This window comes from Cervus canadensis, chromosome 33 (assembly GCF_019320065.1).
Source record: "Cervus canadensis isolate Bull #8, Minnesota chromosome 33, ASM1932006v1, whole genome shotgun sequence".
Lineage (NCBI taxonomy): Eukaryota > Metazoa > Chordata > Mammalia > Artiodactyla > Cervidae > Cervus > Cervus canadensis.
The window spans coordinates 4,418,850-4,431,656 of record NC_057418.1 but is presented as its reverse complement, the minus strand read 5'-3'; the positions used below and the strand labels follow the sequence as shown (position 1 = coordinate 4,431,656).

General features: G+C 36.7%; 1 protein-coding gene across 10 annotated transcripts in view; it reads right to left on the bottom strand.

Annotated features, from left to right (window-relative positions):
* Positions 1 to 12,807, bottom strand: part of L3MBTL3 (L3MBTL histone methyl-lysine binding protein 3) — a 108,466-nt gene that overhangs the window by 13,228 nt on the left and 82,431 nt on the right. For all 10 annotated transcript variants that reach the window (XM_043457091.1, XM_043457092.1, XM_043457095.1 and 7 more), the window contains one exon: positions 5,817 to 5,896. In XM_043457091.1, coding sequence (XP_043313026.1) covers positions 5,817 to 5,896 — 80 coding nt within the window. The remainder of the gene's footprint in view (positions 1 to 5,816; positions 5,897 to 12,807) is intronic.

Below are 12,807 nucleotides of genomic sequence, written 5' to 3'. Positions count from 1 at the left end.
ATTTTTTTTAATGGAGTTACACATTGGTGACTAAATATAAGAAGGATGAACAATAACAGTGATTGGGCAGAATAAATGGATCACAACATCGAGGAATGTGGATAAACTTAGCTCCAAGATCCTACACTCAAGCATTAAAAATATTTGAGGATCATTTCAAGGTTAACAACCAAAATAAAAATCAACTGCTATGGAAGTAAAAAGCAAGCCTGATTTTTTAAGTAAGAATCTAGCACATTACAAAATAAAATTCAACCTTCTCTGCCCATCAGCATCCATGAGAAAGAACGTTTGCAGAAGGGAAAGAAAATTACACCTTTCCCAGGAATACAAGAGTTTAAATTTGAAGGTCAATTTATAGGATTCTTTATTAATCGGCCTTCCTACAATGAAGAAAAGGAGTTATTTTATCTTTCAGGTAAAGGAAATAGAAGTCAGCATATAGAGAAAGAAGAAAAATGTAATGAATTGCATTTAGTAAAGGTCTCCAAAGGTCAAATTCAGTAACACAGTGGGAATCATCAAAAAGTTGAAAAGGTTCATAGTCACACATATTGTATGGAATTAAACTGAAATTTAATTAATTTTTTCAGTTAATTAATTAACTGAAATTAAACAGAAGAAACAAGGTAGGAAGCTTTTTCTTAGGGGAAGTGTTTTTTAAAAATCAATTTGCTCTCAGAATCCAAATAAAATAGCTCTCATGGGCTTAGGACTTCCCTGGTGATTCAGATGGTAAAGCGTCTGCCTACAATGCGGAAGACCTAGGTTCGATCCCTGGGTCAGGAAGATCCCCTGGAGAACGAAATGTACAACCCACTCTAGTACTCTTGCCTGGAAAATTTCATGGACGGAGGAGCGTGGTAGGCTACAGTCCATGGGGTTGCAAAGAGTCGGACTTACTGAGTCTTAAATCATGGGCTTACTGAGTCTTAAATCCTACTGGCTATAAGGAATATAGGGTGGCTTGTTTTCAGTCTTGATGTTGTTTAGTCGCTAAATCATATCCAACTCTTTGCGACTCAATGGGCTGCAGCATGCCAGGCTTCCCTGTCCTTCACTATCTCTCAGAGTTTGCTCAAACTCATGTTATTGAGTCAGTAATAGCATCCAACCTTTTCATCCTTTGTCACCCCCTTCTTCTGCCTTCAATCTTTCCCAGCATCAGGGTCTTTTCCAATGAGTTGGCTCATCACATCAGGGGGACAAAATATTGGAGCTTCATCTTCAGCATCAGCCCTTTCAATGAATATTCAGAGTTGATTTCCTTTAGGAATGACTGGTTTGATCTCTTTGCTGTCTAAGGGACTCTCAAAAGTCTTCTCAAGCACCACAAGTCGAAAGCATCAATTCTGTAGCCCTCGGCCTTCTTTACGGTCCAACTCTCACATCCGTACAGTACTGGAGAAACCACAGCTGTGACTAGATGGACCTTTTCAGTCTCCTCTATGCTAAATAGTGAACAAACTGCAAGAGGATTTCTCTCCTGTATCCTATGCTACCCCTCACCAGGCTAGATCTGGGAAGGGCTGCTTCCACCTGGGGAAGGGCATTGTGAACGAACACTAGGAAGCACCTACCAAGCTCAGCATATCTACCTGACCACCAAGCTCAGGTGTGAAAGAGGAATTCTACCATACCCAATGGGAGCATTGAGAGATAAGTTTCTTCACAAAAAACCTGGGGAAACTTCTCTGCACTCAAAAATGATTAAAAAAAAATCACTATGAGGCCTTTGATAAAAAGCTACACAAAACATCAGGAAAGGAGCATTAAATTATCAACAGAAGAGTTTCATGATTTTTAGTAAGGCACAAGGGAACGTGACCTCTACAAGACAAAAACAGGCTATGAAAAGAAAAAAAAAAAAACAAGCTAGTGCAGGAAATTAAAGGAAAATAAAACCACTATTAAAATTCATGTTAAAGGCAGTAAATAGCAGACTTGACAGAGCAAGAGTAAGATATTCCAACTTGAGATATATGTTTAGAATATCAAAAAATGTGTAAGTTGTTGAAATATTATAATGCTTCCATGTTGGATGGTAATAGGCCCCTCCACCCTCAGAAGTCAGGCACTTGAGGGACTTCCCTAAGATGCTGCAACTAAATTCACCACGGAGCCTCCAAACTGCTACCGCACTAAGGCTGGTGTTTGTTCTAACTGTCCTGTGCAATGTTGGCTGTCAAACCAACTGCTAAATATTTTGAATATCATCCTTTGGATCTAACCCAAGAATAATAGGTATTACCAGTCAAAAAGCAGAGTCATCACTGTGCCAAACAAGGTCCATATAGTCAAAGCTATGCCTTCTCAGGTAGTCATGTATGGATATGAGAATTGGACCATAAAGAAGGCTAAGCACCACAGAATTAATGCTTTCAAATGGTGATGCTGGAAAGACCTTTGAGAGTCCTTGAACTGCAAGGAGATCAAAGCAGTCAATCCTAAAGGACATCATCCCTGAATATTCGTTGGAAGGACTGATGCTAAAACTAAAGCTCCAATACTTTGCCACCTGCCGACTCACTGGAAAACACCCTGATGTAGGGAAAGATTGAAGGCAAAAGGAGAAGGGGGTGGCAAAGGATGAGATGGTTTGAGAGCATCACTGACTCAATGGACATGAATTTGAGCAAACTCTGGGAGATAGTGAAGGACAGGGGAGCCTGGCATGCTGCAGTTGGTGAGGTTGCAAAGATCTGACATGACTTAGCGACTGAACAACAACAATGCCAAATAATAAAAATGATAAGGGAAGGAAGTTTTCTGGATTTAAAAAAAAAAAAAAAGCTCATGACATCTCAGGCAGAATAATGAAAGAAGATTGAATTTAGGAGTCAGATTTATTGTTCAAAACCAAAAGATTAGATTTAATTTGGCTGGGATATTCTGTTGTTCATTTTTGTTTGATTTTTCTTATAGGAAAGTCAGAGACTAAGTGTAGTATGACCCAGGTGTAGCAGACACTGTAGTACGTCACCCAAATCACCCTTCAGAACCGAGACGTTTCCTTTTCTTACCTTCTGACTGCTGATGCCTCACAGCTACCTCCCTCTCCAGGAACTGCCCTGAGCCAAAGGGAGGTCCCTTGCTCAAAGGGAGGTTCCTGCCCCTCTCAGCCAATATCCAAGGAGTGTTCAATGCAAAGATACATAGGTCAGATTCTCCTGCCTAAATTTGGGATAATTCTGTGAAGATTCATCCAGAGTTCCTTATGGGATCACCTGAGGCTTCTGCTGTAACTGCATCACAACTCAGCTTCTCACTGTGCCCAACGTTGCTCTCTCACTCCCCCAGTGGTATTGCTCGTGGGTTCCCGCCAACAAACTCCTGCACACAACACCCACTGTCTGCCAACAGAGAGCCCCATCTGAGACACTAGGTCACGGCTCTATACCTGAGAGGCAGAAGGACAGAAAGAACTAAACACAGCCACACACTGGCTAGGATCTGAGATATCCCCAACATCACTAAGATATAGGAGCTCTCAAATACCACTAAGAGCTCACTTTGTACTGAAGGTTCATGGGGTCCAGGGAAAGACAACGGACAAACTCTTATATGGTAAGGCCAGCAGGTGAAATTCAAATCTTTTCCATACAGAATGAATCTGGAAAAAATTTCAAAAAAATTATAATCCAAAGCTAAGAAAGCAGTTAAATAAAAGCTAACAATGATAACATGATTTTACTACAGAAAAAAATTAATTTCATGAAAGTTTTACATAAAATGTTTCAAAAATCTGGAAATAAAGGGAAGTTATCAAACTCATTTTAGGAAGCTAAAACTGGATGAGATATTAATAGGCAAATCTTACTTAGGAACATATGTGCAAAAATTCTCAAGGCAGCTTGTCTTTATAAGGCTCCCTTTCACTAATGAAAAATAAGACAGCATAATATGCATACTAAACTACAGGTTTTGTAGGTGAGAAAAACACTGAAGGGTTATATATGAATCCTAGCAATGTTTGGAAAGAATAATAAAACAGAAAAACTCAGATAATTCAAATCAAGAAAAATAGGATAAAAATATACAAAGTTCGAACAGACAAAACTACCACGAAAAAGAAAGAACACCATGCATATCACATTAACAAACCTAAAATTCTCCATTAAATAGACTATTTCAAGGGGGGGGAAAAGGATCAAAATCAGTGCAGCAAATCAAGTGAAAAGTGAATTACATCACCAAGTTAGGAAGAAACTGAAAAGGCTGAAAATCACTACTCCCTGAAAAAGTTCAGAGCCCAGATTTTATTATGACTCCATCTAAACTCCCAGTGATCAGATAATTGCACACAATAGACACTGACTTCACAATGCCACCCCTCCTGCTACGGCTAAGCCTGCAGCCACTGAGGCATTCATTTCTCGTAATAATCCAGTGATGCGGGCACTGCTGAGACGCTGAGACACAGAGACATTAAATGCTCTCCCCAGAGCCAGCCACACAGCCGGCACTGGTGGAGCTGGGACGAGAATGAAGGCCGTGCTCCTAACCACCACTCACAAAGAAAGGCTGACGCTTTGGATTAAGAAGCCAAGTGGCGCTAATGGTACAGAATTCACCTGCCAATGTAGGAGACATGAATTCCATCCCTAGGTCAGGAAGATCCCCTGGAGTAGGAAATGGCAACTCACTCCAGGCTTCTTGCCCAGAAAATGCCATGGACAAGAGGAGCTTGGCAGGCTACAATCCACGGGGTCACAAAGAGTCAGACAGAAGTGAGCACAGCCGCACAATACCTTGATGACAAAACCTTCGTAAATTAAGTGTGTTTCTTTTCCTTTCTAAGTGACTGGAAACATTTTAAATAATCAAACACTTGCACAGCACTTATTATGTACCAGGTGCTGTTCTAAGCAAGCTACAAATGTTACTGTACTCAATCCCCTTGGGCAGATAAGGAAACAGGCACTGAAAAGTTTTCAGTGAAATGTCTAAGATTACACGGGGAACAGGTGGGCGATCACAGATGAAACCCTGGCCATCTGCAGGGGTCTGTATATGGGGCAAGATTAAACACTATAAAATACGCTGAGGACAGCAGAGGATACAGCTTTTAAATTAACCATAAATTACTGCTTTATGAAAATCAGATATGGAAATCAAAGCATCACTTACAGAATAGGTCATTACAGGCAAGCAGTCCTTAGGTGCCATTCTATAATCTTACAAATAATCTAAACCCAAAAAAGCACATGACAAGCAAAGTCCCCAGAGGCAATCATTAAAATCATAATCCAGCCAACATTTTCTTATAAAAATAAATAGTAATTATAAAGCCATGTGTAAATTATAAATACAGGTTATACTATGAACAACAGTCATTACAACTTCATTGCTCAAACTACTGTAATATCTATTCAGCAAAGATATAAGACAAGTTACTCTCTCCAGTACAACTTAAAACATTTGCTCAAGTGATTTTCATTTTGTTGTATTAGATTAAGACCATATTACTTCTGTTTGTATGTCAACATGTTCTGAGGTGAGTCTGAAACATATGAAGCAAAAGACATCAATAATGTTAAAAAAATACACTACATGGAGCAAATCGGAGGCCTTATTCAGTAACTCTATACACAATATTCTACACATATGTCAGAGAGACTATAAATACAGGTCACAGATGGATCCATATCATTATGAGTTGTATACCAAAAGTATCCTGAACAATAAACTTTTATTGCTTGCAGTAACGGAACCAATCAAATGACGTTTGTCTTTAATATGAAAGGCGCTGCCACATCCCAGTTTTCACTGCGGAGTATTAATACCTATCAATAACATGAGAATATTATGGGTACCTCGGGCTTCATGTGGTGTCCTCAGCTCACTCTCTGGTCGCTCTTCAAAGTCTTCTTTGACATCCTCAGCACGCTGGTCTCTGAGAAAAATAGAAACATTTAAAGAAATGGTTCAACACTGCACCTCAGAAACTGTTTTTTTAAAATTTAAAAACCCATGGTATCATTAACATGTTAGAAAGGATTGTTAGTTTTATTAAGAAGCAATTAATACTAATAACACCTATAAATGTTCATTTCCTTCATTATCAATTTTCATTCACTGTTCAGAAAGCTAAGAATGTTTTATTAAGGTTAACTATTCTGAAAAAATGTGGCTACTGAATAGTTCAACTTCAAATTGGGACACATATTCATGAGGAATATTACCTGCACTGTTTGGTAAGACTACAATTTTAAGGAAGAAGAGGGTTTTAAAGTCCACATCATTTAATCAAGTCACCACATACCACTCAGCTCTGGGATTTGAGATTGATATTGCTCAGGAGAATCAAACTCAATTCTAGGAAGCTTTTCCCGGCTTAATTAGGTTAAATTCATACACTGAACTGATTCCATCTCTTTCTGACCAGGAATGACCTAACACTAATCAAACCGCGCCAAGAATGCTCTAAAATGGAATGGACCCATTACAATCCTAATTCAGAGCTTTGCCCTGAAGTCAGGGACAAAAATGGCTTTAAGGGAAACCAGGCCCACATATGTATATTTTCTTTAAAACTAAATTTCAGGGATTTAAAAATTTTAACTTAATCTATTACATACTCAGGGTTCAAAATGAATACTTCATAATATTTTATAATCCTCTGTACTTGTGTTCTGTTGTTTCATATGCTGCTACCTTTAGAAATATATCCTTAGTTTCCTGAAGACTCAGGACACACTTTTGTTCAGTATTAAGAAAAGGGCAAATTACCCTTTGAAGCCAAATATCCCAACAAAATATAAAAGAGTTTTATAATCTTAATTACTGAGGCACTTATTTATTCCCTATTTGTAACAACAGTAATTTAACATAACGATACCAACACAGTAAGCATGTGATGAATAAAACATTCACTACTTCTTTTCTTAGAAAGATCACTTCCAGAGATATGTGAAATTTCATTGGAATCTGAGCTCCTTGGTTTAATTTATACTAAAAACAATCTTTACAACTTTTGAAGGATACTTGCTTACTTGAGAATGGAAAGAATCACTTTTATTATGCAATAAAATTTTTTTTCTAAGAAAAATCAATTAATGACTATGGAGGCTCTTACTCCATGGAAAGTGGGGAGATACAGTGAAAACAAGTAGGAAAATTAATGATAACTGGAAAAAGGACATTAAGTGGTAATAGAAAACTGTCTTCTGTGTAGAAATAGTGTTGAAGTTAGAATTGATAATTACACGTTAAAATCACATTATGCTAAACATAGCTTATGTGCTCTTCTGTACTTGTTTCATGTTAAACTGGAAATAATAGTTTTTGAGTCCACAAATTTATCCCAGTAAGTATTGTGGCCACTGAAAAAAGTGGTCTGTGGATAGCTAATCTTAATGCTTGTTATAAACAATCACACATTAGAGTGATGTATCTTAAAACTGGTATTTTTCTGAGTCAAAGGAAATAAATTCCCAATTAATTAGAATAATTACCTAAAAGCTTTAATGAATGGTTTAGAAAACCCCAAATAAAACACCCCCAAAAGAAAACAAAAACCAAAGCCCAAACTGAGTCCAAAGGCTAAAATTAAGTCCTAGATTTTTCTATATATTTTCAGTTTTCATGACTGAAATTGTCCACTGATAATTAATGCTTATTTTTGTGATTTCAGTAAAGTATATTATATATTCCTTTAAAGTAAACTTTGTTAAAATAAAGCTGTAAGACTGAAGTATGAGGAAAGTTCTTTTGTATTCTTATACCCAAATACAATACTGATGATTTATGAAATGCAGGAAAAGAATCATTTTCTAGGAGGGAACAGAAATAGAAAAGGAAAATAATATGTTTGACCCCAAAAGTTTCTTTGTGCCTGAATCTGCCATAATCTATCCCCAAAGAGAAGCAAAAAAGAAACCTTCTGTTCTTATTCATATTGCTTAATTATAGAAGCATGTTCAGTTCTCATTTTCCTTACTTTAAACTCATGATATTTCATTAAATTTAACCCATATAAACTTGGGAATATATAAATATGGATATTTATTTGCACCAAAACAAAACAGTACAAGAAAGGTATACTGAATGTTTTACTTCCAATATATTGAGCCTGCTAACTCCTTAAACTTAAAAGTGATAAAGTCCCCTAGGGTTCTGATGTTCCCTTTAGTGAGATGGTGGTGTGGGGTCTATCTGAACAGTCTATTAGAACAGGTATTATGAAACAGATGGATGATCAGAGACCCTGAAGGAAACAGATCCTGATCAAGCATGTACAGAAATGTGGAAATAGTATTAATGAGAAATAATAAGAAGAAAAGTTAATATACTTAAGAACATTCTATGCACCAAAGATTGGCTGAGTTCTTTACATGTCTGATATTTCATAGCAATCACTGGAAGAAGTTCTGTTGTTATATTCACTGAAACTTGGAGGTTAATCCCAAATTTTCAGAGCTAGTATAGCTCCAGGTTTTAACACATGAAAATCTATACTTAGATTTAATTATTATGTTTTTTACCCTTGTGTTTTTCTAGAATACAGTACACATCCCTATTATATACACTTAAAGGACACTTGCCTTCTTGTATCATAATCATCCTAAAATTTTCAACTGTCTTTTATTGATAAGGTTAGGGATGAAGATTCTGACTCATTAATATTCTTTCTTGTTTTATATTTTACTTAAAAATCACTTTCTGAATTGGACAACCAGCATTTCTCTCACCCATAAGTTTAGACATTCCATTGTTAATTCTGATTGATAGGTACTATTATGAATTTCTTTCTCTATGCAAAAATGAAATGCTTTATCGAGGATATTAACTTTCTAAGCAAAAAGTTATTCTAGCTATACCGTCTTCCGATTATAAACAAAACATGTTTATATCAGGATGTCAAAACTCTGTGATAATACTGTTACACATTCTGGAACATAATATAAGATAGGCTTATTGAAGATTTTTTTTAAATGACAACCAAAAATATTTTTATGTTGTACTTTAATATTATGATTTTGCTCTACTTTAAAATTCTTATCTTCTCCTCTGGATCACCATTTTTCATTACCAACAATTTCTATTAGGAAGGGAGTACAAGCTGATTAGGCCCATGGTGTGTATTATAACGTGGAGAAAGCACCCCAGCAGTGGAGACATGTATGGTCTTTGAAGGTGAATAGACCTGGTTCAACTTTCAGCTCTGCTACTTACTAGTCCTATATGACCTTCAGCAAGTTACTGAACTTCCCTAACTCTCAGTTGCATCTTCTGTAAAACAAGGATAATAAATCCTTTAACTCACAGGCATTTTGGAGGACTCACAAAATAATGTACAAGAACTGCTTAACACACAGCCAGACACATAAGTAGGAGCATGATAAATGTTTCCCTTGGGATTCGAGAATTTTTAAGAGCCAATTTACTTCAACATTTCTTTAGCCTAAATTGAAACATAATCATATTATATTTAGCTATATAATCATATATATTTAGCTATGATTATATTTCAATTCAGGCCAAAGAAATATTGAAATAAATTGGTTCTTAAAAATTCTCAAATCCCAAGGGAGACTACTGTATTCCAGGCACTTTCCTAAGTGTTTTTACCTGTGTTAGATCATTTAATCCTCATAATGTCTATGTGAGGCAGATGCTATTATTACATTCCCATTCTAGAGACAAAGCCCTCTTGGTTACATGTTTACACAGCTAGTAAGCAGCAGCCTAGGAAGTCTGATTGTAGTCTGGTTCATAACCATTTCTCTAAAGGTTGTTTTAAAACCTGAGAAAAACAGGTTACATAAAGAAAATAGATGTCAGTAAACAATTTCATCCTAAAATGTAAGTAATTCTTAAATATTAAGTTACCATTTATCATGCTCCTACTTATATCTTACTCAAGGGCTTCCCTGGTGGCTCAGTAAAGAATCCACCTACAATGCGGGAGACCTGGGTTCGATCCCTGGATCGGGAAGATGCCCTGGAGGAGGGCGTGGCCACCCACTTCCGTATGTTTGCCAGGAGAATACCCATGGACAGAGGAGCCTGGCGGGCTCTTGTCTATGGGGGTTGGAAAGAGTAGGACACGACTGAGCGACTAAGCACAAAATCTTGGTGAAGAATACTCTGCAGGCTTTTAATTAAGACAGTGGAATCCACTCAAATGGAAAAATGTTTTCTTTCTGAGTCAGCATCCTTTTTTTTCCCCTCTGTAATTATGCGTCATGCTTTCGATGTCTTACTATCTTACTCAAGCTAGACTTTGTGGTAAATATTAGTGAAGCAAACATTAGAAGAGTAAATACATAGCAACCGGATAGCATTTGAATGCAAACAGCTGGATTTCTTCAAGCTTGTTTATTTTTCATTTAAAAACAATCCCTAGCCAGTTATGTTTCAATTAGTCATCAGTCTGTTATAAATAATACTGAAAAAATATGAAACAATTATTCTGTTTCAATTCAGGGATTTCAGCCAGCTCTCTAACTCCAGCATGAATTTGGCTTGGCAAAACCACTCCATCCTTCTCCTTCCAGGATAGCTTACTCTCGCCTCATTGGGGCTTTGTTAGAACTGTAAATTACCTGTACTTCCAGGAACAAGTGGGGACACAGTGAATGTTGTGACAACTGTAAAAAACGTAGTTTCCTAATTTGAATATTAAAAGGATGTCTCTTTGCATACCCCCAGCACTTTGAAAAAAAAAGTTTCTGGGCTGAGGTCACTAACAGGTAAAAAAAATCAAATGGAAATCTTAGAGTAATATGTTAGAGGAACTTTAAAATTAGAGGAACTGAAATCATCTCCAAAATGCCTCCTACAAATGAAGAGAAAACTGCTGATTGTGTCCAAACAAGGTGGTTGCCACATTCAAAGGGACTTGAAAAAGATGGCAAGTAAAACCAATGGCAAATAAAACTTTCATGCCTACAGTTAACATTTGAATAAAGATATTTAAAAATTAAATTCCTTTTGAGACAATACATGAACAATAGTTTTAACAGCATTTTTCCTAAACACAGCTCAGGAAAGGTAAACACAGTTTACTATTTACCTAATGACTACAAATAAAAAATTTTGATGAATAAGGCTGTGTGCATGCTAAGTCACTTCAGTTGTGTCCAACTCTTTGCGACCCTATGGACTGTAGCCTGCCAGGTTCCTCTGTCCACGTAATTCTCCAGGAAAGAATACTGGAATGGGTTGCCATGCCCTCTTCCAAGGGATCTGCTTGAACCCATGTTTCTTGCCTCCTGCATTGGCAGGCGTGTGTTTACCACTAGCGCCACCTGGGAACCCCTGATTAATACTAAATTATAATTTAGTATTATAAATTATAAATTTATAAATTATAATTACTAATTATATACTAAATTATAATCATCATAAGGAACTAAATTATATACTAAATTATAATCATCATAAGGAACATGTTAGTGAAGAAAGGAATATAATGAGTAATAAATATAGTGGATATTATCAAGATGCCAAGGAAACTTCCCAGTAAAATGAATTCCTCAGTTAATTTATCAATTCTTGTATAAAATGAAAAGCCCTGACCAATAAGGTGAAATTTGGGAAGTAAAGATCACATCATAAGAAGAGCAGGACTGCATTGCTTTCATGCTGCTGTCATAGAAAAGGAGAACAGATGTCATTTTCTAATGTATATAATAGCATCTCCTGAGTCAAAAATAAATGCTATTCAAGGAGATAAAATGAGACCCTGTTAAAATATTGTTCTAACAACTTCCCATGCATCAACAGTAACACAGTCATCTTTTCCTTACACTCTGAATGGGTGTCACAGCAGTTGGCATCTGGATTCCAAGTGTTTTAATAACCCAGGGCCTCCCTAGCACGCCCAAACAACTGCATAGATTTGATGCAGATCCCCAAGAACTGGAATATTTTAAAAGTTTCACAGTTTCTAATCCATATCTGGCAGCGTATCAACTAAAGGGGGTGGGAGGAGAGGCTTTACGACAGGCAGGGGATGCCCACGGATTAAAAGGGACTTTCTGAGTCATCAATACCAAGTCCTCCTGATCAGAGCACCTTAGGAAGCAAAACAAAGCTTCTGAAGATTTCTAATTAACTTGTGCCATCTTTTAGAACTCCTGGCTCTAATTTTACTCTACTTGATTTTACAGTTTTGCAAAGTAAAGAGATGTATATATGCTTACAGTTTCATATTTTATGTTAGTTTGTATTCCCATCTGTTTCATAAAGCCCTTCTTTTGGGTACAGATGGGCAAATCTGATTCATCCTAACTATGTAAATGAGACTGAAGCTGCAACTCCTGTAACTGCTCCACATAATTCTCAGAGTAGACACACTGGATCTACAACTTGAAAAGCTGTTTTAATGGCCTATATAAGATTGATTTGGAGTTTTTCTGTGGATATAGGTTAGTAATGGGCATTTGCCTTGCAAGTTAATATAAGCATTTTCAGGTACTTTTAAAATGCTTTATTATGTTTCTGTGGTTATCTCTAAGCAGGCTTAAACAACACAGGACCTTAAAACATTATGTGATTTTAAACAGAGACAGCACCTAATTTAGAAACACAATGACAAGCAGCTACAGAATATCTTCACGAGAATACGACTATGTTGGACAGATGCTGATGTTCTTTGTTTGGTAACACATCATGAACTATTACTCCGGAGAAAGGTCTTTATATTCAGTAATGATTCTCAAGGTCTGGGTTATAGATCACTTGCTTCCATCATCTGGGGGTGCCTGTTAAAAATGAACTGGGATGCAGCTTACATTTTCTGAGTCAGTATCTCTGGAGATGGTACCTTAAGGGTTGCATTTTAACAACCATCTGATA